This window comes from Caretta caretta, chromosome 2 (genome assembly GCF_965140235.1).
Source record: "Caretta caretta isolate rCarCar2 chromosome 2, rCarCar1.hap1, whole genome shotgun sequence".
Classification (NCBI taxonomy): Eukaryota; Metazoa; Chordata; order Testudines; family Cheloniidae; genus Caretta; species Caretta caretta.
Window position 1 is genome coordinate 268,454,585 of NC_134207.1, and position 25,477 is coordinate 268,480,061.

Consider the following 25,477-nt stretch of genomic DNA (forward strand, 5'->3'; position numbering starts at 1 on the left):
GCATGAGCTTTCGTGAGCCGCTGTAGCTCACGAAAGCTTATGCTCAAATAAATTGGTTAATCTCTAAGGTGCCACAAGTCCTCCTTTTCTTTTTACAGAAATGTTAATACATATATAGAATTGTGCATTTTTAGAGAGAATTTTTATGCATTTAGTGCATTTTTAAATAAGGTAATTAAATAATTGTACCTAGTCTTAAAGATGGTAATAAAGAAGTGGTGGTACATACATATATATCTATAATACATAGACAAATACATACGTATATGCACGAAATGTATACAGACAAATATTTTTATGCATTAAGTACATTTCTAAATACTCATTAAATAATTGTACAAAGCCTTAATGATAGAGGAATAAAGGAGTGTTATATAAAATTGTGCATTTCTAGAGGAAAATGTTTTTTATGCAGTTAGTACAATTCTAAATAAACAGTAAACAGCTGTTCAAAGTCTTAATGAGAGAAGAATAAAGGAGAAGTGTTAAGATGCATTCTTAGAGAAAAATATTGTTTTCTGGAATTAGTATTTTTCTAAATAAAATCTATTAAATAATTGTAGAAAAGGTTACTAAGAAGAATAAAGCAGAAGTGTTACTTTATATATATATATAATGCATTTTGAGAGGAAAATATTTGTATATGCAGTTAGTACGTTTCCAAAGAAAGTCATTAAACAATCGTGTAAAGGCTTAATGACAGAGAAAGGAGACCTTAAGACACATACATGCATTTTTCTCATTTTTAGAAAAAAATATCTTTATATGCATTTAGCGCAGTTCTAAATAAAGCCTTAAAGTCAGAGGAGTAAAGTATTAGTACTGACATATAATCATGCATTTTTGGAGGAAAAGCTTTCATATGCTGTTAGTAGTGTTCCAAATACCGTTCATTAAACAACTACACAAAGGTTGCAAAGTATTAATGACAAAGAGAAAATATAACTTCTCTCTCTCTCTCTCTCTCTCTGTGTGTAGTTATATTTTCTCTGTCATTAATTATTTAATATAGATATATACTCATATATAACTAGAGAATTAATTATATCATTCAGGATACAGTTGTTCTCCAGCCTTCCTTCAGAGATGACCAAGAAAGTTTTAAAATAACACAAAAAGGAAAAAGGAGGAGAGAAGAGAGAAACTTCCCCCACCTCCAGATTGGCAAGAGGTAAATGGCAGAAACTCCTGTTCTGGGACCTTGGGACAAAACACACTTCATTGGCTGAGCCTTTCAGCAGGTATCCTTTAACTATGGGACCTTTGCAAAATCACACCTCCTCGAATATTAAATTGCATCACATTTTCCTGAGCCAGTTCATAGGTTTATTCTAGTCTCATGGCCTTCTATGGGATTATTCTCTGTATCATATTTATTAAAGTGTAATTAATCCCAACAAAATAAGTACGCACACACACGTATCCAACTTTGTACAACACCTATGTAAATTTAAGGGTGGGGGATGAGAAGAGTGTCCATTTAATGCCTCTTGACAGGTCTTCTGTTGTGTGCCGCATTACCCAGTTGATGGTAATGTTGAAGAGGATTGCAGACATGACACACCCCTGACGTACTCCAGTTTTGACTTCAAAACTGATCTCACTGTGATCAGCTCCGCACGTAAAGTTGAAATAGAAGCTTTTGATGACATTGATTATAAGGAAAGGAATCCCTTGAAGACCTGGACTTCGCAGATGATGTCGCTCTCCTATCACATACCCAACACCATATACAAGAAAAAACAACTCGACTCAATACATTCAGCCAACTAATTGGACTGAAAATCAACCGCAATAAGACCGATATCATGACCTTTAATATTGCCTCACCATCACCAGTATGGATAGAGGATTATGTTCTCACCAATGTAGAAACATTCACATACTTGGGCAGCACTATCAGGCAGGACGGTGGAACAAAATCAATAAAGCCAGGAACACCTTCAGGAGCTTAAATACAGTCTGGAAATCATCAAAATACAACACCAAAACCAAGCTCAAGATTAATCAGAGCTGCGTAGTGTCAACACTACTGTAGAGTGCAGAATGCTGGGGAATGAGAAAGTATGACATGTCCAAACTGTCTTCATTCCATACAACCTGCCTCAGAAAACTCCTTTGTACCTTTTGGCCCAGAACAATCTCAAACCAAGATCTATTGACACAGCGCAGCCAAGAGGATCTGAGCACCATCATTGCCAGGAGGCGTTGGAGATGGATCGGTCATGTGCTTCAGATGGGAACTTGATTCCATCACCAGAGTAGCAATAAGATGGACACCTGAAGGAAGTGAAAATGAGGCTGCCCGAAAACAACCTTGTGAAGAAGAAATCGTGGTGAAGAGCTGTAGAAGCTGAGCTGAAAACCCTGGGGCACCGCTAGGGAACCATTGAAAGACTCCCCAGAAACAGACAGGAGTGGAGGAGCATCGTCACTGCCTGAAACACCAGAGGCGTAATGCGAACTTGATGATGATGTAAATTTAGCAATTAGCCATATTTGTTTTTTAATTGTGGCCAAGGAATAAACTTTCCTCTTTTTACACATTTCCTTTAGCAAATGTCTTTAAAAATTGCTAGAGAGACCACACTGGAATTACATGGCTAAACTTTATTCCAATTCCCCTTATTCCATTTACTCAAAGTAATGTATTCTTTCAAAAATATAAAAGGTTATTAGAAATTAGCACCTATTGGCTTAGATGGTATTAGAGGATTCTTAATTTTTAGTAAAGTTTTTGAAAGGCCCATAAACTTCTTATTCTTTTTTTAGCAAAACATACAACATGCAAACACACACACAAAGTACCACTGATGCCCCCTCCCCGCCCTACTTCCAAAAACAAGTATACATTTAAGCCAACCTGTATACTATTTTATAAATGACTGTAAGCATATATTCAAACTAGTTTTATAATTAATTATAGGTAAGACTCACTCACACACATCTTCACACTTATTTTTCTGCATTATTTTATACAAAATACACACACAGCCTAACTTAAAAGAAATCTGGTGGTGTAAAATTGTTTAATACACCCCAGTAGGCAAAATGCAGACCTAGTTTAAACTATTTTATGTAAAAGTTTTACACTTTTTACCAGAGATAATAATACTGACCCCTCCCTACACTCACAAACACACATACATACACACAGCACCAACAGCCGCCCCTCCCTCTTCCTTCCCAGAGCAATTAAACATACATTCAAACCAAACTGTATATTATTTTATAAACTACCTGAAGCATAAATTCAAATTAGTTTTATTTTATATGTCTCTCATTCACGCGTGCACACACACACACTTATTTTTCAGTATTATTTGATAGAAAACCCACACACAACCTAACTTCAAGGAACTCTATTGCTGTAAAATTGGTTAATACACCCCTGTATAAGACAAAATGCAAGTCCAATTTAAACTACTTACTGTATAAAGTAACATTGTAAATGTTTAATGTAAAAAGAGTTGGTAACGCTTTTAACCTCTATTTTCCACAAACTATTCCCTTTTTGTTATGGTAACCCAGGAACTCTTTCAGAATTTAAGGTACAGAATGTACATTTAATTAACATTATTAACATGGATTTAATAAATAAAAACAGCAATGGAATATTAGGGAAACCTATATTTGGTATTTAAGAGGCAGTAGATACAAATAAAATGTTCTTAACATTCAATCTAAAATACTTTAGCAGTAACTATTTAGCACTATTAACTTATTAGACACATTTAGCAAAATACAAAAAAGAAATTAAAAATCATTGAACACTTAGACACAGACACACTAACCCAGACTTTTAAAGATAACACACAAAAACAGAGCTGGAGGATGAGAGTTGGTCTGGATTCTTAGGAGTGTTGCAGGGTCATTTTAGTAAATGTTGAAAATCTTAATTTTGTTAAACACTTTTATACCTGTTCTTTGTAGCTGCCATGCTTTAGCCTGGGGGAACCATGTGTCATACAAAAATTCTCCCCAGCCTCATGACACATTAGATTATGCCTTTGGTTTTTCCAGCTTTTCTAATCATTTTTCACAGGGGGCCAGAAATCACATTTACAAAGGCCTCAGGAGTTATGAGAGTACATCCTGGGGCAAAACTGCAAGACTGGTCATTTCTGCAGAATAACCCCCCCCCCCCAGTACCGTAATAACTCAATTCCTTGTCTTTACAGCCTGAGTGATATTTTATAGAATTACCTGAAAAGCAAAAAGACCTTTTGTTCATCCGTACCCCAACACACACACTGGACCCTCAACGAAGAGCAGTGACTAGACATGAACCCTAAAGGAATGAGGAGGGAACAAAACTACTGGCTGAACTGGTGCAAAACTTCAAGCTCAAACATATTTTTCCCACTGTTACAAAGCCCAGTATTGTAATCAAAACGCACCGATAGCTTTCCTTCTGGAGCAATATTTTAGAGAGCTAGCTGCAGAACAATTGCTTTTCCCCCCCATTTTATTTGTCATTACATTGAAGTGGTCCCAAAGAATTCATTTCCCTGCCCTTTTGTAAAACTCTTCACTGCATAGCGCCTTTAAACCTGTAAGCTGTAGCACGCCCTCCTCCTCCCCCACCGCTCATAAATAAGACATTTTGATTTTGCCTTAACCAAAGAGGAAGAAATAAAAATTCCATTATATTTAAAAGATACACTGTCCCACCTTTAAAATCTAGTGTTACCTTGTTTTGAAAGTTTTGTGTACACCCTATTGCCCAGCATACAAAAAAACCCAACCAAATAAAAACTTCCCTACAGGCAGTTTACAAAGATGGGTATAGGCCTCTTAATAGGCTCATTGCTTGTAGAATGCATCCTCCTGAGGTATGCCAAATTTCAAAGCAATCCGACAAAGCATGTTGATTTTAGAGCACTTAGAAAGGTGTACCTTTAAACAAATGTCTTGTCACAACCTATAATACCAGGGATCTTGTGGCTGAGAAGCAGCTGTCCAGCCCTCCAAATAACAAGAGGGAAGGCAGTGTCTCAGTGGGATTCCAAGGACCTGGGTTCTACTCCTGCCTCAGCTACTGGCTTGGAGAGTTAATGTGGCCAAGTCACTTAATTGTTTGTGCCTCAGTTTCTCCTCCCCTTCTGCAAATTACTCTGTCCAGTACAGCTTTGTTGTTATTTAAACAGCACAAAGGTGTACTAGACACTTCACAGAAGGAATGTAGACAAGGCTTCTGCCCTGAAGAGTTTACAGTCTAATTTTAGATGTGATGCAATAACTCAGAATAACAAACAATGGGGTGGGGAATGCCCTTCCAACAAGTATGGGAACCGATGGCAGCAGAGCTATGATGCTGGGTTGCTATTTATATGCTTCAAAAAAGCAGCCTTTGCAAACTCCGAGAACTGGGAGGTAAGTTCTCAGGGGAAGAAAATCGAAGGGAAAAAAGAGTTCAGGAGAGCTGGCAGTTCCTCAAGGAGACAATATTAAAGGCAAACTGAAAACTATTCTGATGCAAAGGGAAGACAGGAAGAGTAGTAAAAGTAAGGAGCTCTTTAAGGACCTGAAAATCAAAAAGGAATCCTACAAAAAGTGGAAACATGGTTAAATTGATAAGGAAGAGTATAAAACAGCACAGGTCTGCAGGGGCAAAATCAGAAAGGAAAAGCCACAAAATGAGTTACACCTGGCAAGGGACATAAAAGGCAATAAAAAGTGGTTCTTTAAATACATTGGGAGCAAGAGAAAGAGGAAGGAAAGTGTAGGTCCTCTACTTAGCAGGGAAGGAGAGCTAATAAATAACTGATGAAATTAAGAAAGCTGAGGCGCTTAATGGCTATTGTGCTTCAGTCTTCACTAAAAAGGCTAACGATGACTAGATTTAAAATTTTTAAAGCTAATGTTAAAAAAATGATATAATACATAGGTTGGGGAAAGAGAGTCTGTACATCTGGGTATAGCGCTTAGATTATCCACAAATACAAGGTTTGTTTTTAAAAGACACATGATACACAGAGTACATAATCAGCAATAATCCAAATTTATGTGAATAGATTTAACAATACAGTTTAGAAATTAGAATCTGAATACTTGGGTACATCACTCATGAAAAGTTGTACAGGGATTTGGTTGTGGAAAGCAAAATATATCGATGAGTGAGATTGTCCCTCCGTAAACACAATGAATATTAACAACTAGGGAGAAGGAATAGAAGCCAAAATAGGGAAAGAAAGGTTAACGAATATTTAGATAAGTTAGATGTATTCAAATCAGCAGGGCCTGATGAAATTTCTCCTAGGGTACTTAAGGAACTAGCTGAAGCAATCTTGGAACCATTAGCAATTATCTTTGAGAACTGGAGGATGGGAAAGATCCAAAAAACTGGAGAAGGGCAGAGGTAGTATCTCTCTCTTTACAAAGGGGAACAAGGAGGACCCAGAGAATTATAGACCAGTCAGCCGAACTTCAGTACCTGAAAAGATATTTGAGCAAATGGTTAAACAATTAATTTAGAAGCATCCAGAAGACAATAGGGTTATAAGGAATAGTTAGCATAGCTTTGTCATGAACAAATCATGCCAAACCAACTTAATTTCCTTCTTTGACAGGGTAACTGATCTAGTGGAGGGGAGAAGCAGTGGATATGATATACCTTGATTTCTGTAAGGCTTTTGACACAGTCCTACATGACATTCTCATATGCAAACTAGGGAAATATGGTCTAGAATGATGAAATGACTATAAGGGTGTGTGTGTGCACAACTGGTTGAAATTCTGTACTCAAAGAGCACTTATCAATGGTTTTCTGTCATATTGGAAGGGTGTATCTAGTGGACTGGGTCCAGTACTATTCAATATTGTTATTACTTGGATAGTAGAATGGAGAGTATGCTTATAAAATTTGAGATGCCACCGAGCTGGGAAAGGATGCAAGCACCTTGGAAGGCAGGTTTAACATTCAAAATGACCTTGACAAATTGGAGAACTGGTCTGAATTCAACAAGATGAAATTCAATAAAGACAAGTGTAAAGTTCTACACTTACGAAGGAAAAATCAAATGCACAACCACAAAATGGGGAATAACTGACTGGGCAGTTTTCAGAGTAACAGCCGTGTTAGTCTGTATTCGCAAAAAGAAAAGGAGGACTTGTGGCACCTTAGAGACTAACCAATTTATTTGAGCATAAGCTTTCGTGAGCTACAGATGAGCTCACGAAAGCTTATGCTCAAATAAATTGGTTAGTCTCTAAGGTGCCACAAGTCCTCCTTTTCTTTTTGCGAATACAGACTAACACGGCTGCTACTCTGAAACCTGTCAAAATGATAAAAGGTTTAGAAAATCTGACCTATGAGGAAAGGGCATGTTTAGTCTTGAGAAAAGAAGACCAAGGGCAGACCTGGTAACTGTCGTCCATTACATTAAGGACTGTTAGATAAGAGGATGGGGATCAATTGTTCTCCCTGTCCACTGAAGGTAGGACAAGACGTAATGGGTTTAATCTTCAGCAAGGGAGATTTAGGGTAGGTTTTCAGGAAAAGCTTTCTAGGGATAAAGGTAGTTAAGCTGGGGAATAGGCTCACAAGGGAGTTTGTGGAGTCCCCATCATTGGACGCTTTTAGAAACAAGTTGGACAAACACCTGACAGGGATGGTCTAGGTCAGCAGTTCTCAAACTGTGGGTCAGGACTCCAATTTAATGGGGGTCACCAGGGCCGGTGTTTAGACATGCGGGGGGGTGGGGGGCCCAGGGCCAAAGCCCGATTCCTGCTGCCTGGTGACCCTCCTGGGGTCGTGCACTGATTTTTGTTGTCAGAAGGGGGTCGCGGCGCAATGAAGTTTGGGAGCGCCTGGTCTAGGTTTACTTGGTCCTGCCACAGCGCAGGGGGGCTGGACTCGATGACTTCTGGGGGGGGGCCCTCCGGCCCCACACTTCTGTGATGCGATGCGATGCTCATGAGGGGAAGCTGCCTGCAATGCAGCTGTGGCCAGCTGTTGCCCCCGGAGCCTCTGAGATGGGCCTGGCAGGTGGCAGAGGCACACGGGGGATGGGGTGTGTGTGTGTGTGGGGGGGGAGTAATTCCCTAGGAAGGACCCCGAAAAGGGGGAGAGCAGGGACGGGGGGGTCCCAGCTGTGCAGCCCCCTCCTCTGCCGCCAGCAGAAAGCCCAGCCCTGTTGCCCCCCTTCCCGAAAGGTGAGGGGGGTCCCTGCAGAGGAGGGGGCAGGGGCTAAGGCCGGCTGGGAAAGGCGGGGGGCCCGGTCGCGGGTGGGGGGGGGATGAGGCCGAGGGGCGGGAGCCCGCCCCGGCCCAGGGGGACCAGCCGCGGGGCCTGGCGGCGGGAGGCGAGATGCGGGTGAGCCGCGGCAGGAGGGGGCCGGGGCCGGGGCCGGGGGCCGCAGTCTGGGAGACCCGCCCCGGCGCCGCGATCCCCCCGCCGCCAGGGGCCGCTGCCGCCCCGCTCCCCGCCGCCCCGCCCCGCCGCTCCCGGCCCCGGCAGCCAGGCCGCGGCTCCCTCCCTCCCGCCCTCCGGGCCGCGCTCGCTCTGCTCCGCCCGGCAGCGGGGCCGGCCCGTGGCGAGGCGGCGCCGGGACTCTGCCCAGCCCGCAGCGGGAGCTCCTGGGGCCGCCCCCGGGCCGCGACAAAGGGCCATGGCCGAGCGGGCCGCTGCCCAGGTAAGGGCCCGGGGGGGCAGGAAACCCCCTGTCGGGGGGCGGGAGGGGGTGGGTCTGTGGGGGTCTGGGGTGTGTGTGTGTGTGTGTGGGGGGGGTCTGGGGTGTGTGTGTGTGTGGGGGGGTCTGGGGTGTGTGTGTGTGGGGGGGGTCTGGTGTGTGTGTGGGTCGGTGGGGGGGGTCTGGTGTGTGTGTGTGGGGGGTCGGTGGGGGGGGTCTGGGGGGTGTGTGTGTATGTGTGTGGGTCGGTGGGGGGGGTCTGGGGGGTGTGTGTGTATGTGTGTGGGTCGGTGGGGGGGTCTGGGGGGTGGGTGTGTATGTGTGTGGGTCGGTGGGGGGGTCTGGGGGGTGGGGGTGGGTCGGTGGGGGGGGTCTGGGGTGTGTGTGTGTGTGTGGGGGGTCTGGGGTGTGTGTGTGGGGGGGTCGGTGGGGGGGGTCTGGGGGGTGTGTGTGTATGTGTGTGGGTCGGTGGGGGGGGTCTGGGGGGTGTGTGTGTATGTGTGTGGGTCGGTGGGGGGGTCTGGGGGGTGGGTGTGTATGTGTGTGGGTCGGTGGGGGGGTCTGGGGGGTGGGTGTGTATGTGTGTGGGTCGGTGGGGGGGTCTGGGGGGTGGGTGTGGGTCGGTGGGGGGAGTCTGGGGTGTGTGTGTGGGTGTGTAGAGGGGGTGTGATGATTTTCATCGATACTGGCTCAGAGATAAATAGGGGGGTGCCACGGACCAGACCAGGAAGCTAGAGAGGCTCCGGCTCAGCCCAGCGTGGGCGGATCAGCAAGTATAAAATCCTCCTGTCCTGGTCCTGCCGGAGTGTGGGGCTGGGGCCAGGGCCAGGGCCCTCAGCGGCTGTGCAGCAACCCAACAGCCCGGCTCCTGTTCAACTTTCACCTTCCTCATCCCTGACCATGTCTCTCTTCATCCGGACACACTGCCTATGTTATTATTGTCACTAGATTTGTTGGGTTACATCAGGCCTTTTAAGAGTAATTTTTCATAGTTCCATAGTTTTCCGGGTGGATTTTCTTCATAGCTCAAAGTTCCCCCTTGGGGTTCATTTGAGATGGTTTTTGTTTTCAGCCCTGATCCTCTGTGGGTGCCTGTGCAGAGCCCCACTGCAGTAAGCGTGCATGGGTCTGACACACAGAGCCCCATTGAATTCACGTGGAGCATCACACAGGTACATGCAGATGCAGAATCGGGGCCGTGAACTATTATTGGTTGGGTGTTCTGTGCCAGGAGGTATTCAGCTATTGGTTTCCGTTAAGCATCTATAATCACTTTTGAAATTACGTGTCAATTTAAAAGAAAAAAGCACAAGTCTGACATAAGTGGTTGGAAATTGTAGAGGAAAAATAAACCACCAGACAAATCTGGATCATGTAACTGAGAAATGGGAAAGAACAATAAAATCATCTTGTCCATTCCCATACCCAGGCCTTTGTTCAGTCTTGGCTTAAGTCTCCCAAGCAACAGCGCTCCCACCCCTTTTCCTGGGAGACTGTTTCACAGATGAACAGACTGTTGTTTTCTGTGAATGCAATAAAGCCACTCCATATTAAGAGATACATTTTTTTGTGTTATATAGAATTTTAAAGAATTGTTTCCATGTGTACCAGAGAGGGATGCATAGCCCTCTGGGGGAGAGGTACAAACTAATGCCATGTAAATGACAGGTTTCAGAGTAACAGCCGTGTTAGTCTGTATTCGCAAAAAGAAAAGGAGTACTTGTGGCACCTTAGAGACTAACCAATTTATTTGAGCATGAGCTTTGAAGTGAGCTGTAGCTCACGAAAGCTCATGCTCAAATAAATTGGTTAGTCTCTAAGGTGCCACAAGTACTCCTTTTCTTTTTGCCATGTAAATGCTATTTGGTACTGTGATTGCATTTTGATTCTCTGTCTAAACCTCGCTTTTTGTTAATCTAATTAAACTCAATGCGTGCTAGATCGTGCATCCCTTACATGAGAAATCCTAACACCTCATCCCATTGTCAGTGGGAGCAGTCACATGTGGAAGGGGTTTGTGTTTGTCAGGCAAAGAGAATTGAGTTGAAAATGCACCAGGATTGTTTTTAAAAGTAAAACCACATCTCCAGCAAGGGGACAAGTAGTAAGAGTTGCTGAGCACCTGCTGCTCCCCTTGAAGCTCATGATTTGGCCTTAAATTTATTCTTGGTTCCTTTGAAGTATAAAACAGGCAACATTTGTGAGAATTTACAAGTGCTATTTTGACCCCCAAAATAATTCCATATTGTTCCACAAATTCAACAGAAACCTACTACAGAAGAATGGCTATCGTGGGTCAAGTATCAGAGGGATAGCTGTGTTAGGCTGTATCCCCAAAAACAATGAGGAGTCTGGTGGCACCTTAAAGACTAACAGATTTATTTGGGCATAAGCTTTGCATCTGAAGAAGTGGGTTTTTTACCCATGAAAGCTTATGCCCAAATAAATCTGTTAGTCTTTAAGGTGCCACCGGACTCCTTGTTGTCATAGTGGGTCAGACCAATGAACCAACCTAGCCCAGTATCCTGTCTTCCAACAGTGGCACTGGTGCCAGATGCTTCAGAGGGAAAGAACAGAACAGGTAATCATCTAGTGATCCATCTGCTGTTGTCTAGTCCCAGCTTTTGGCAGTCAGAGATGTAGGGACACCTAGAACATGGGGTTGTCTCCTTGACCATCTTGACTAAAAGCCATTGATGGCCCTATCCTTCATGAACTTATCTATAGTCCTTTTTTTAATCCAGTTCTACTTTTGACCTTCACAACATCCCCTGGCAATGAGTTCCACAGGTTGACTGTGTGTTGTGTGAAGAAATACTTCCTTTTGTTTGTTTTAAACCTGCTGCCTGTTAATTCAATTGTATGGCGTCTGGTTTTTGTTTTACATGAAGGGGTCAGTAACACTTCTTTATTCACTTTCTCCACACCAGGCATGATTTTATTGACATCTATCATATCCCCACTTCGTTGTCTTGTTTGTAAACTGAACAGCCCCAGTCTTTTTAATCTCTCCTCATATGGAAGCTTTTCCATACCCCTGTTCGTTTTTGTTTCCCTTCTCTATACCTTTTCCAATTCCAATATATCTTTTTTGAGATGGAGTGACCAGAACTGCATGCTGTATTCAGGATGTGGGTGTAATGGAGTTATATAATGGCATTATGATATTTTCTGTTTTATTGTCTATCCCTTTCCTAATGGTTCCTAACATTCTGTTTGCTTTTTTGACTGACACTGCACTTTAAGCAGATGTTTCTGAGAACTATCCACGGTGCTCCAAGATCTCTCCTGAGTGATTTCAGCTAATTTAGACCCCATCATTTTATATGTAGAGTTGGGATTATGTTCTCCAATGTGCATTACTTTGCATTTATCAACCTTGAATTTCATCTGCCATCTGTTGCCCAGTCACCCAGTTTTGTGAGATTCCTTTGTAACTCTTCACAGTCAGTTTTGGACTTCACTCTCTTGAGTAGTTTTGTATTATCTTCAAACTTTGCGACCTCACTGTTTACTCCTTTTTCCAAATCATTAATCAATACGTTGAACAGCCCTGGTCCCAGTACAGATCCTTGGGGGACCCTGCTATTTACTTTTATTCACTGTGAAAACTGACCATTTATTCCTATCTTTTAACCTGTTACTGATCCATGAGAGGACCTACCCTCTAATCCCATGACTGCCTATTTTGCATAAGAACTTTTGGTGAGGGACCTCCTCAAAGGCTTTCTGAAATTCCAAGTACACTACATCCAGTAGAAAGAAAAGGAGTACTTGTGGCACCTTAGAGACTAACAAATGTATTAGAGCATAAGCTTTCGTGAGCTACAGGTCACTGCATGGGATGCATACAGTGGAAAATATAGTGGGGAGATTTTATATGCACAGAGAACATGAAACAATGGGTGTTATGTAGCAAGAGTGATCAGGAAAGGTGAGCTATTACCAGCGGGGGGGGGGGGGGGGACACGACCTTTTGTAATGATAATCAAGGTGGGCCATTTCCAGCACTTTACAAGAACAGTAGGAGGGGAAATAAACAAGGGGAAATAGTTTTACTTTGTGTAATGACCCATCCACTCCCAGTAATCTCTTTGGTCACTCGATTACGAACCTAAAAGTGGCAATTCTTCAACAAAAAAACTTCAAAAACAGACTCCAACTAGAGACTGCTGAATTGGAATTAATTTGCAAACTGGATACAATTAACTTAGGCTTGAATAAAGACTGGGAGTGGATGGGTCATTACACAAAGTAAAACTATTTTCCCTTGTTTATTTCCCCTCCTACAGTTCTTGTAAAGTGCTGGAAATGGCCCACCTTGATTATCACTACAAAAGGTTTCAGAGTAACAGCCGTGTTAGTCTGTATTCGCAAAAAGAAAAGAAGTACTTGTGGCACCTTAGAAACTAACCAATTTATTTGAGCATAAGCTTTCATGAGCTACAGCTCACTTCATCGGATGCATACTGTGGAAAGTGTAGAAGATCTTTTTATATACACACAAAGCATGAACAAATACCTCCTCCCACCCCACTCTCCTGCTGGTAATAGCAATTGGAGAACACTTCAGTCTCTCTGGTCACGCGATTACAGACATGAAAGTTGCTATATTACAACAAAAAAACTTCAAATCCAGACTCCAGCGAGAAACTGTTGAATTGGAATTCATTTGCAAATTGCATACAATTAACTTAGGCTTGAATAGAGACTGGGAGTGGCTAAGTAATTATGCCAGGTAACCTATTTCCCCTTGTTTTTTCCTACCCCCCCCCCCCCGACGTTCTTCTTAAACCCTGGATTTGTGCTGGAAATGGCCCACCTTGATTATCATACACATTGTAAGGAGAGTGGTCACTTTAGATAAGCTATTACCAGCAGGAGAGTGAGGTGGGAGGAGATATTGTTTCATGGTCTCTGTGTATATAATGTCTTCTGCAGTTTCCACAGTATGCATCCGATGAATTGAGCTGTAGCTCACGAAAGCTTATGCTCAAATAAATTGGTTAGTCTCTAAGGTACCACAAGTACTCCTTTTCTTTTCACTACAAAAGGTTCCCCCTCCCCTGCCCCCACTCTCCTGCTGGTAATAGCTCACCTTTCCTGATCAGTCTTGTTACAGTGTGTATGGTAACACCCATTGTTTCATGTTCTCGGTGTATATAAAATCTCCTCACTGTATTTTCCACTGTATGCATCCAGTGAAGTGAGCTGTAGCTCACGAAAGCTTATGGTCTAATAAATTTGTTAGTCTCTTAGTCTCTAAAGTGCCACAAGTACTCCTTTTCTTTTTGCGGATACAGACTAACACGGCTGCTACTCTGAAATATATCCAGTAGATCACCCTTGTCCACATGTCTGTTGACCCCCCTCAAAGAATTCTAATAGATTGGTGAGTCATGATTTCCTCTTACAAAAGCTGTGTTGCTTCCCCAACAATTCACACTATAGTTTCAACCAGTCTGCCTGGTACTGAAGTCAGGCTTATTGGTCTGTAATTGCCAGGATCGCCACTGGAGCCTTTTAAAAAATTGGCATCACATTAGCTATCCTCCAGTCATCTGGTACAGAAGCTGATTTAAGCAATAGGTTACGTATCAGAGTTAATAATTCTGTAATTTCATATTTGATGTCCTTCAAAACTCTCATCTGGTCCTGGTGACTTATTACTGTTTAACTTATCAGTTTTGTTCCAAAATCTCCTCTAATGGCAGCTCAGATTTGTCACCTCAAAAGAGTGGCTCAGGTGTGGGAATCTCCCTCACATCCTCTGCAGTGAAGAGTGATGCAAAGAATTCATTTAGCCTCTCTGCAACAGCCTTGTTTTCCTTGAGTGCTCCTCCTCAATCGTTTAGTTGGCCCCACTGATTGTTTGGCAGGCTTCCTGCTTCTGATGTACTTTTAAAAAAAAGAAAAAAGAGCTTATGAGTGAACATTCCTTTAAAGGAAAAGACTTATGGGGCAAAAGAATTAAACACATGCTCATAGCTAATACTGTGCTATGTCTGTATACCGTACAAATGTTTGTGAAAAGCAGGCTGAATTTACTTTAATTTTGTTTTCTTACCAAAAGAAATTGAGCAGAACAGTAATTTTCTAGGATGGCTATAGATTTCTCCCATTTTTAGGACACCTATTAAAATTAGTTTGGGGGTATGTGATGTTAAGGCATGTCTAAACTACAAAGTTTAGTCAGGTTACGTCGACCTAACTATGTAAACGTACATGCTATAGTTTTCCTCCCGTGGCTGTAACTCGCTCGCTACTCCGACCTAGTAAATCCACCTGAATGAGAGGCATAAGGTTTAGGTCGACATAGTTTGGGGGACGCAATGTCTGTATAGACACTGCCTTACTTGCATCGCCTGTTGGCTGTCAGGGTGGCTGACAGCTGGAGCTGTGAAATTGACAAGAATGGCATTTTCACTGCTGGTATAGTCCCTGTTTTGAAATTGAGCTGGAGGGGGTCAGGGGGAAGTTTTTTTTTCCAGCTGTGAGCCCCAGAGGTGCTGACAGCTGGAGCCTCACTGTCCTGCACTGAGAGACCGGGCTGTAGGCTCCTCACAGAACACCCAGCTGTAACCCAGGCTCTCTGATCCCGCTACGCACAGAGCTCCCAGCTGGAGCCTGGCTGCCGCCTGGGGTCTCAGCTCCCCACTCTGCATGGAGCTCCTGCCGCTGAGAGCCTGGGTGACAACTGGGCTCTGGCTTAGAGCCCCGGCTCTCAGCCCCCCAGACTGTGCCCCTCTTAAGTCAGTGCAAGCGCTCCTGGGGAGGACGTGCACCACTGACCGAAGGAGGGTAGCAAGGACATGAAAAACGGCAGTAATTACTGCGGTAGCTGTAAGTCTAAGGGCTTGTTTTCACTACGGGGGTAAGTCGACCTAAGTTACACTACACTAGCTATGTGAATAATGTAGCTGGAGTCGATGTAGCTTAGGTCAACTTACCCTGGTGTCTTCACTGTGCTGTGTCGACGGGAGACGTTCTCCGGTCAACTTCCTTTACTCTTCTCAGAGAGCTGGAGTACCATGGTTGACCGAAGAGCGCTCTGCCATTGATTTAGCAGGTCTTCACTCGACCCGCTAAATCGATCTCTGAACGTTGATCTCCCTGGTAGTGGAGACCAGCCGTAACTTAGGTCAACTTAATTGTGTAGTGTAGACATGGCCTGGAAAAGGAGTTAAGTTCCAGTGCTCAGTATTGTCACTAACACCAAGCATCGTCCTTCAAACAGGAGGATAATTTCTTCTCTCATTTATCCTGGTGGAAATCCAGAGTCAACTCCATTGACTTCTGTGGAGTTACTCTACTTTCATATTGGTGTAACTGAGAGCAGAATTTATCTGCTAACTGCAGTGCTTACTCTGCATTTTGTCTCCAAATTACTACAGTGGTTGAATAGCCTGAAAAGTGCTTTGAGGTCTGATTCTTCCGATGAAAAACACTGCGGATATGTCAGAATTTAGTACCGGGGGTTTCTTTTTTCAATATGAATACACACACAAATAACTCTCCCTTTCACTGGTGTGACATTAGGCCTGAGTTATGAGAAAGTATCAGTGGTAACATTTTGTAGTTGCATGTTGACAGAGAAAGAGTTGCTGGATATGTGCGTTAGGTGCATTACAAACCAACATAAACTGAATATCTTGAAATATAAAGCGCAAGTCACCAGCATAGGAAGAATACTGTGTCTGAGAAATGGGTTAGGAAAAGAAGCAGTTACCAAGGCAAAGGAGGGGGGAAAAAAGAGTGCCTGAAACTACTTAAGAGTCATTTTGGAAGTGAAAATTGTGCAAAGCTGATTAAAAAACCCTGATCCTCGTTAACACGTGAGGTCCCTTTATGCTTCCCTAGTGGTGTAACGGGATATTACTGAAAACGAGGATCAGGTCCAAATGTTAGTAAAACATGGTGATTGTCTGTGCAATGCAGCTATCAAGCTTCAGCCCAATGCAGTCTAACTGTCAGTTATAAAACTAGCAAATTAGTTGGATAATAGTGTTAACATGCTTTTTATGGTCACATCTGGAGTGTGTAGACATCCATAAACATCCATCCATGGAAAGTGCTGAGCAGCCTGTGGTGAGCAGTTCTTGCACTTTCTCTTTGTAGCTGGGTGTGACAGATGGTGATGGGACCCAACTTCATCTGTTTCTCTTCTTGTGGACAGGATCAGGAGTGGGACATGGAACCCCAGCAATGGTCACCTTTCCAACCCTCTGCTATTCCTCAACTAACTTCTGCTAAAGAGACAAAGCCAAACTCTGCAGAGATTTCGCTTTGGACTGTTCTAGCTGCAATTCAAGCGGTGGAAAAGAAGGTTGATTCTCATGCCACGCGGTTACTGAACCTGGAGCGTAGAACAGTGACAACAGAAAAGAAATATTTTGACTGTGAGAAAACAGTAGTGGATTTTGGTAATCAAATGGAGAGTAAGTGGGCTGCGCTGGGAACTCTGATCCAGGAGTATGGGCTGCTGCAGAGGAGGCTGGAGAACATGGAGAACCTGCTGAAGAACAGGAACTTCTGGATCCTGAGGCTCCCCCCAGGCACTAAGGGGGAAGTTCCCAAGGTAATGATGTAGCTAATAATATTCAAGAACTGTAGTAAAACAGTTTTCATTATATCTCTGATTACTACCACTCTGACTCCAACATTCCCAAATGCCTTTATGCCTGAAATTTTGTATGTGTGTCCCCTATTGGCAGCAGAGGGGTTTTCTGGGACAGTCTGGTGTTAAATGGGCCCATTGTTTTTGAGAGAGGAACGTTTTCAAAAGATTTCACTCTTCAAAGAGTCTTTATTTTTGTAAGTTGATCTCTCACACAACTTGGTGCAGAAACTCCATATCTGTTCGTTTTCCTCTGTGAGAGCATAGAATCATAGAATATAAGGGTTGGAAGGGACCCCAGAAGGTCATCTAGTCCAACCCCCTGCTCGAAGCAGGACCAATTCCCAGTTAAATCATCCCAGCCAGGGCTTTGTCAAGCCTGACCTTAAAAACCTCTAAGGAAGGAGATTCTACCACCTCCCTAGGTAACGCATTCCAGTGTTTCACCACCCTCTTAGTGAAAAAGTTTTTCCTAATATCCAATCTAAACTTCCCCCACTGCAACTTGAGACCATTACTCCTCGTTCTGTCATCTGATACCATTGAGAACAGTCTAGAGCCATCCTCTTTGGAACCCCCTTTCAGGTAGTTGAAAGCAGCTATCAAATCCCCCCTCATTCTTCTCTTCTGCAGGCTAAACAATCCCAGCTCCCTCAGCCTCTCCTCATAAGTCATGTGTTCCAGACCCCTAATCATTTTTGTTGCCCTTCGCTGGACTCTCTCCAATTTATCCACATCCTTCTTGAAGTGTGGGGCCCAAAACTGGACACAGTACTCCAGATGAGGCCTCACCAGTGTCGAATAGAGGGGAACGATCACGTCCCTCAATCTGCTCGCTATGCCCCTACTTATACATCCCAAAATGCCATTGGCCTTCTTGGCAACAAGGGCACACTGCTGACTCATATCCAGCTTCTCGTCCACTGTCACCCCTAGGTCCTTTTCCGCAGAACTGCTGCCTAGCCATTCGGTCCCTAGTCTGTAGCTGTGCATTGGGTTCTTCCGTCCTAAGTGCAGGACCCTGCACTTATCCTTATTGAACCTCATCAGATTTCTTTTGGCCCAATCCTCCAATTTGTCTAGGTCCTTCTGTATCCTATCCCTCCCCTCCAGCGTATCTACCACTCCTCCCAGTTTAGTATCATCCGCAAATTTGCTGAGAGTGCAATCCACACCATCCTCCAGATCATTTATGAAGATATTGAACAAAACCGGCCCCAGGACCGACCCTTGGGGCACTCCACTTGATACCGGCTGCCAACTAGACATGGAGCCATTGATAACTACCCGTTGAGCCCGACAATCTAGCCAGCTTTCTACCCACCTTGTAGTGCATTCATCCAGCCCATACTTCCTTAACTTGCTGACAAGAATACTGTGGGAGACCGTGTCAAAAGCTTTGCTAAAGTCAAGAAACAATACATCCACTGCTTTCCCTTCATCCACAGAACCAGTAATCTCATCATAGAAGGCGATTAGATTAGTCAGGCATGACCTTCCCTTGGTGAATCCATGCTGGCTGTTCCTGATCTAGTGCAATATGTTATATAATGTTAGAAACTAGAGTGAATCTGAAAGCACCATGTTGTGTCCGTGGACTTTATAATCTTTTTGATCGTGCCACGTTTATAGACGCTACAGCAGTAGCCAGTGGAATTTTGTAAATACGACAAACCAAATACATTTGAGGTAAGTTGGTTAGAGCTCTGCAAGTGTGGCCGGAGCAATCTGTGCAGTCGATAGGCCAGACAGTTTGCTTCAAGGAATTTGGAAGGTTTATTCAATTTATAAATTGTTCTTGAGGTTTGTGCTCACTCGCAGTTGTCAGCCTTTCTCCACTTCTCATTAAATATTGAATAGGGCTCTGCAGGGGTAACTCCGATTGCTGCCTTTTCATTACTCTGTACAAAATCTTGACTGATGTGAAGTGTCATAAATAAAACTGAATTCATCAGGTGAATGAATATCGTATTGTATCTGATCACAGAGGAGCGGATGCACAAACCATTACTCACTCTGAGCAGTATCTTCATCCACCAGTAGCCCCGCTGAAGTCACTGGAGCTACTCTTGTCTGCATGGGGAAGTTACTGCAAAATAGTGGTGTATTTATTTGGCGTGTGCAATCTAGTCAAGCCAAGCCACAGTGTCCTTATCGATGTTCAAGGCACGAAAACCACGAGGAAGCTGAGTCATTTTGCTGTCCTCAACAATGTGTGTCATGGTTTGTGGCTGCCCACATCAACCTAGTGGACTGTCTCTAAAACGCCACCGAAATTCTGCTGCAGCACAAATTCCCTGTCCGGTACGAAACCGGTTCAGAAGGCTCCGTTGCCTTCGCGGTCAGTCCAACCCGGGGTGATGTTGAGTGGGGTCCGAGAAAAGATAATTATTTGTCACTTTCTCTGCGGATCATGAAGCTCACCACGCGTCCTCTATCATAAATCCCGCACCTAGTAAACTTATCCACAAAGGGCGCCATGAGGGCAGATGACTGTGGTGGATTAAACAAGGCTTTAATTAACGGTATATGTGGCATATCACATAATTTCATCACGAGCTTTGCTACGCTTTCCTCTCTGTGAACACTGGGTGGAGCAATATTGCAGAGAGCGAGTAACCATGGTAGAGGAGTAGATTTAAGTCTGCATGAAATAAAACGCATGGCAGAATTATGTTGTACGTCGATCATCTTTGTGTGAGATGAGCGAGCCCAGACTGGAGCGTGGCACTCCACTGCTGAGTAACAGAGTGCCAAGACTGAAGTGTGTAACGTTTGGGCGTTGGCGCCCCATGTTGTCCCGGCCAGGCTGTTGCGTGTTTTGACCTTAGTTGCTGTCTCTGTAAGATGGTCATGAAATGTGAGATTTCTCTCCAATGTGACGCCTGGAAGGACCCGGGTGTGAATCGTGTTCTGTTCGTTGACCACTGAGAACTACGTTCAGCTCTCTGCCCAGTTGTGCATGATATAAGTGGAAGGCGCTCGCCACAGTCTTTCTTCCACTTGTTATTAGGCACCTCGGACTACGATACTCGGCCATACGGTGTGTATAAGAAGCACAGTACCCCATGTGGATGCTCTTCCTCAGCACCTCCAAAATGGATTAACCTACACTACACGAAGGCACTCTTAGTGTGGAATAGCTGTTCTGCACTAGCTCTTCTGGGCTTCTTCCCCATGTAGATGAGCTCTAAGATACTGCTCCATGGGAATGAAGGTACCAGTGCTTTGGCATTCACAATGGGCTTCCCAATATGTAGCACAAATGGTGCTCTTCTAGAGAGCAGAGTCGTTCCCCTCCCTTTTGTTCCTCTCCTCATATGTTTCCTTATGTTTGTGTCTGAATTCTAGGCATTTGGAGGGGAAGCATTGTGGGTTTCTGTACAGTACCTGGAACTCTTACGGAAGCTGTAAAAATAAATTATAATAATGAGAAATGTTCTTGTGTGTCTTCGTCCCGTTCTCCCCCCTGTCTCTTAAATGCTAAAGAAGATGTAAGTGGCAGTTGACTTTAAGGCACTGGGGTGCCATACAAGGTGCTGAACCTGTAACCTCTGTCATTACAGGTCCCATTGGCATTTGAAAATGATGCCGTTTACTTCTCTGAGCAAGAATGGCAGAACTTAGAGGAATGGCAGAAAGAGCTCTACAAGAACGTGATGAAGGGGAACTATGAATCTCTGATCTCGCTGGGTAAATATTGGTTCTCACTCGTTTAGTAGATGTTCTGCGATCTCAGATATTCATGGGCCAGCTCCAGCGCTGGGCTAATGGATTTGCACTTGACATAGAATCTTTGTGATGGGTCAACACGTTTTTCACTGTTGTTGATGCCAGTCTAGAATGAAAGGTATGCAGGGGTGACCTGCTCCCTCCATCTCCAGTGCCTTCTGGCTGTGGATAATGGTTGCAGTTACTTGGAAGTACACATCCCGAAACCTGCTATGGCCCATGTGTGGTGCTGATGTAAAATCTCCTACAGAACAGGGTAACAGAGGAAGAGCACACAGGCAGAGAATTGTTAGGTGGGAAATGCACAGAGGCATCATTGTAGCTAGAGGGAGGCATGTGCTGGTGGTGTAGTACACAAGCACCGTTGACTGTGGAGGCCTGTCGCTGAACTGTGTGTTGGAGACACCTGGGCTGCTGGAAACCTCACAAGGGCTGATGGGCACAGGCTGGATTCAAGGCAGTGGGCAGGAGAGACAAGGGGGCCAGGTGGAGAAAAACTGAACAAAGGGGAGGGATCGATGGACAATCGGCTTGTGGTGGGATCTGGTGCTTGTAATCCACCCTTTAGGTCTAATGTAGGAAACTAATAAACCAAGTGGGTTCTCATTCTGGTCTCAGGAACTGTGGATACAAAATAACCATCGCTTACCCCAGGGGTGGCCAACCTGGGGCTCCGGAGCCACATGCGGCTCTTCAGAAGTTAATATGCGGCTCCTTGTCTAGACACCGGCTCTGGGGCTGAAGCTACAGGTGTCAACTTTCCAATGTGCTGGGGGGTGCTCACTGCTCAACCCCTGGCTCTGCCCCCACTCCACCCCTTCCCACCCCCTCCCCTGAGCCTGCCGTGCCCTCGCTCCTCCCTCTTCTCCCCCAGAGCTTCCTGCATGCCACGAAACAGCTGTTTGGGAGGTGCGGGGTGGGACGGGGAGGTGCTGATCGGCAGGGCTGCCGGTGGGTGGGAGGCACTGGGAGAAGAGCTGATGGGGGGCTGCTGACGTATTACTGTGGCTCTTTGGCAACGTACATTGGTAAATTTTGGCTCCTTCTAAGGCTCAGGTTGGCCACTGCTGGCTTACCCCCTAGATAGGCTCTGGCCTGGATGGGTCTCTGGCCTGTCTGCAGGTTAATAACTAGGGAAGTAGCTTAATATTTAGTGCCTGAAAGATAACGATCTCCCACTGCATGGAGAGTCCTGAACCTCTGGCAGGCAGCCCAGATCCTCCCTCACCAGGCATTTGTTTCTCTAGGAGCTTCGTTCCCATTATGCACCACTTTGAACAGTGATGCGGTGCCTAAACTCTCTTCATAGAATCATGGAATATCAGGGTTGGAAGGGACCTCAGGAGGTCATCCAGTCAAACCCCCTGCTCAAAGCAGGACCAATCCCCAATTAAACCATCCCAGCCAGGGCTTTGTCAAGCCTGACCTTAAAAACTTCCAAGGAAGGAGATTCTATCCCCTCCTTAGGTAATGCATTCCAGTGTTTCACCACCCTCCTAGTAAAAAGTTTTTCCTAATATCCAACCTAAACCTCCCCCACTGCAACTTGAGACCATTACTCCTTGTCCTGTCATCTTCTACCACTGAGAATAGTCTAGAACCATCCTCTTTGGAACCACCTCTCAGGTAGTTGAAAGCAGCTATCAAATCCCCCCTCATTCTTCTCTTCTGCAGGCTAAACAATCCCAGCTCCCTCAGCCTCTCCTCATAAGTCATGTGTTCCAGACCCCTAATCATTTTTGTTGCCCTTCGCTGGACTCCCTCCAATTTATCCACATCCTTCTTGTAGTGTGGGGCCCAAAACTGGACACAGTACTCCAGATGAGGCCTCACCAATGTCGAATAGAGGGGAACGATCACGTCCCTCAATCTGCTCACTATGCCCCTACTTATACATCCCAAAACTCCATTGGCCTTCTTGGCAACAAGGGCACACTGTTGACTCATATCCAGCTTCTCGTCCACTGTCACACCTAGGTCCTTTTCCGCAGAACTGCTGCCTAGCCATTCGGTCCCTAGTCTGTAGCGATGCATTGGATTCTTCCGTCCTGAGTGCAGGACCCTGCTCTTATCCTTATTGAACCTCATCAGATTTCTTTTGGCCCAATCCTCCAATTTGTTTAGGTCCCTCTGTATCCTATCCCTACCTGCCACCGTATCTACCACTCCTCCTAGTTTAGTATCATCCACAAATTTGCTGAGAGTGCAATCCACACCATCCTCCAGATCATTTATGAAGATATTGAACAAAACCGTCCCCAGGACTAACCCTTGGGGCTCTCCACTTGATACCAGCTGCCAACTAGAGATGGAGCCATTGATCACTACCCGTTGAGCCCGACAATCTAGCCAACTTTCTACCCACCTTATAGTGCATTCATCCAGCCCATACTTCTTTAACTTGCTGACAAGAATACTGTGGGAGACAGTGTCAAAAGCTTTGTTAAAGTCAAGAAACAATACATCCACTGCTTTCCCTTCATCCACAGAACCAGTAATCTCATCATAGAAGGTGATTAGATTAGTCAGGCATGACCTTCCCTTGGTGAATCCATGCTAACTGTTCCTGATCACTTTCCTCTCGTGTAAGTGCTTCAGGATTGATTCCTTGAGGACCTGCTCCATGATTTTTCCGGGGACTGAGGTGAGGCTGACTGGCCTGTAGTTCCCAGGATCCTCCTCCTTCCCTTTTTTAATGATGGGCACTACATTAGCCTTTTTCCAGTCGTCCGGGACGTCCCCCGATCGCCATTAGTTTTCAAAGATAATGGCCAATGGCTCTGCAATCACAGCCGCCAACTCCTTTAGCACTCTCGGATGCAACGCATCCGGCCCCATGGACTTGTGCACGTCCAGCTTTTCTAAATAGTCCCTAAGCACCTCTTTCTCCACAGAGGGCTGGCCACTTACTCCCCATGCTGTGTTGCCCAGCGCAGCAGTCTGGGAGCTGACCTTGTTCGTGAAGACAGAGGCAAAAAAAGCATTGAGTACATTAGCTTTTTCCACATCCTCTGTCACTAGGCTGCCTCCCTCATTCAGTAAGGGGCCCATGCTTTCCTTGGCTTTCTTCTTGTTGCCAACATACCTGAAGAAACCCTTCTTGTTACTCTTAACATCTCTTGCTAGCTGCAGCTCCAGGTGCAATTTGGCCCTCCTGATTTCATTCCTACATGCCCGAGCAATATTTTTATACTCTTCCCTGGTCATTTGTCCAATCTTCCACATCTTGTAAGCTTCTTTTTTATGTTTAAGATCTGCAAGGATTTCACTGTTAAGCCAAGCTGGTCGCCTGCCATATTTACTATTCTTTCGACACATCGGGATGGTTTGTCCCTGTAACCTCAATAGGGATTCTTTGAAATACAGCCAGCTCTCCTGGACTCCTTTCCCCTTCATGTTAGTTCCCCAGGGGATCCTACCCATCAGTTCCCTGAGGGAGTCGAAGTCTGCTTTCCTGAAGTCCAGGGTCCGTATCCTGCTGCTTACCTTTCTTCCCTGTGTCAGGATCCTGAACTCGACCAACTCATGGTCACTGCCTCCCAGATTCCCATCCACTTTTGCTTCCCCCACTAATTCTACCCGGTTTGTGAGCAGCAGGTCAAGAAAAGCTCCCCCCCAGTTGGCTCCTCTAGCACTTGCACCAGGAAATTGTCCCCTACATTTTCCAAAAACTTCCTGGATTGTCTGTGCACCGCTGTAGTGCTCTCCCAGCAGGTATCAGGGTGATTGAAGTCGCCCATGAGAACCAGGGCCTGCGATCTAGTAGCTTCTGCGAGTTGCCGGAAGAAAGCCTCATCCACCTCATCCCCCTGGTCCGGTGGTCTATAGCAGACTCCCACCACGACATCACCCTTGTTGCTCACACTTCTAAACTTAATCCAGAGACTCTCAGGTTTTTCTGCAGTTTCATACTTGAGCTCTGAGCAGTCATACTGCTCCCTTACATACAGTGCTACTCCCCCACCTTTTCTGCCCTGCCTGTCCTTCCTGAACAGTTTATAACCATCGATGACAGTACTCCAGTCATGTGAGTTATCCCGCCAAGTCTCTGTTATTCCAATCATGTCATAATTCCTTGACTTCACCAGGACCTCCAGTTCTCCCTGCTTGTTTCCAAGGCTTTGTGCATTTATATATAGGCACTTGAGATAACCTGCTGATCGCCCTCATTCTCAGTATGAGGTAGGAGCCCTCCCCTCACAGACGTTCCTGCCTGTGATTCCTCCCGGTATCCCGCTTGCCCACTTACCTCAGGGCTTTGGTCTCCTTCCCCCGGTGAACCTAGTTTAAAGCCCTCCTCACTAGGTTAGCCAGCTTGCTCGCAAAGATGCTCTTCCCTCTCTTCGTTAGGTGGAGCCCGTCTCTGCCCAGCACTCCTCCTTCATGGAACACCATCCCATGGTCAAAGAATCCAAAGCCTTCTCTCCGACACCACCTGCGTAGCCATTCGTTGACTTCCACGATTCGACGGTCCCTACCCCGGCCTTTTCCTTCC

At 45.0% G+C, this 25,477-nt stretch overlaps 1 protein-coding gene across 5 annotated transcripts in view; it reads left to right on the top strand.

Moving 5' to 3' along the window:
• Positions 1-8,478: 8,478 nt before the first annotated feature.
• The window catches only part of LOC125632968 (uncharacterized), a 33,459-nt gene continuing 16,460 nt past the window's right edge, over positions 8,479-25,477 (top strand). For 2 of the 5 annotated variants that reach the window (XM_075124661.1, XM_075124663.1), the window contains exons 1-3: positions 8,479-8,636; positions 16,810-17,211; positions 20,817-20,943. In XM_075124661.1, coding sequence (XP_074980762.1) covers positions 8,613-8,636; positions 16,810-17,211; positions 20,817-20,943 — 553 coding nt within the window. In that variant the 5' untranslated portion in view covers positions 8,479-8,612. The remainder of the gene's footprint in view (positions 8,637-16,809; positions 17,212-20,816; positions 20,944-25,477) is intronic. The other 3 variants (XM_075124662.1, XM_075124664.1, XM_075124665.1) reach the window with 2 other exon arrangements.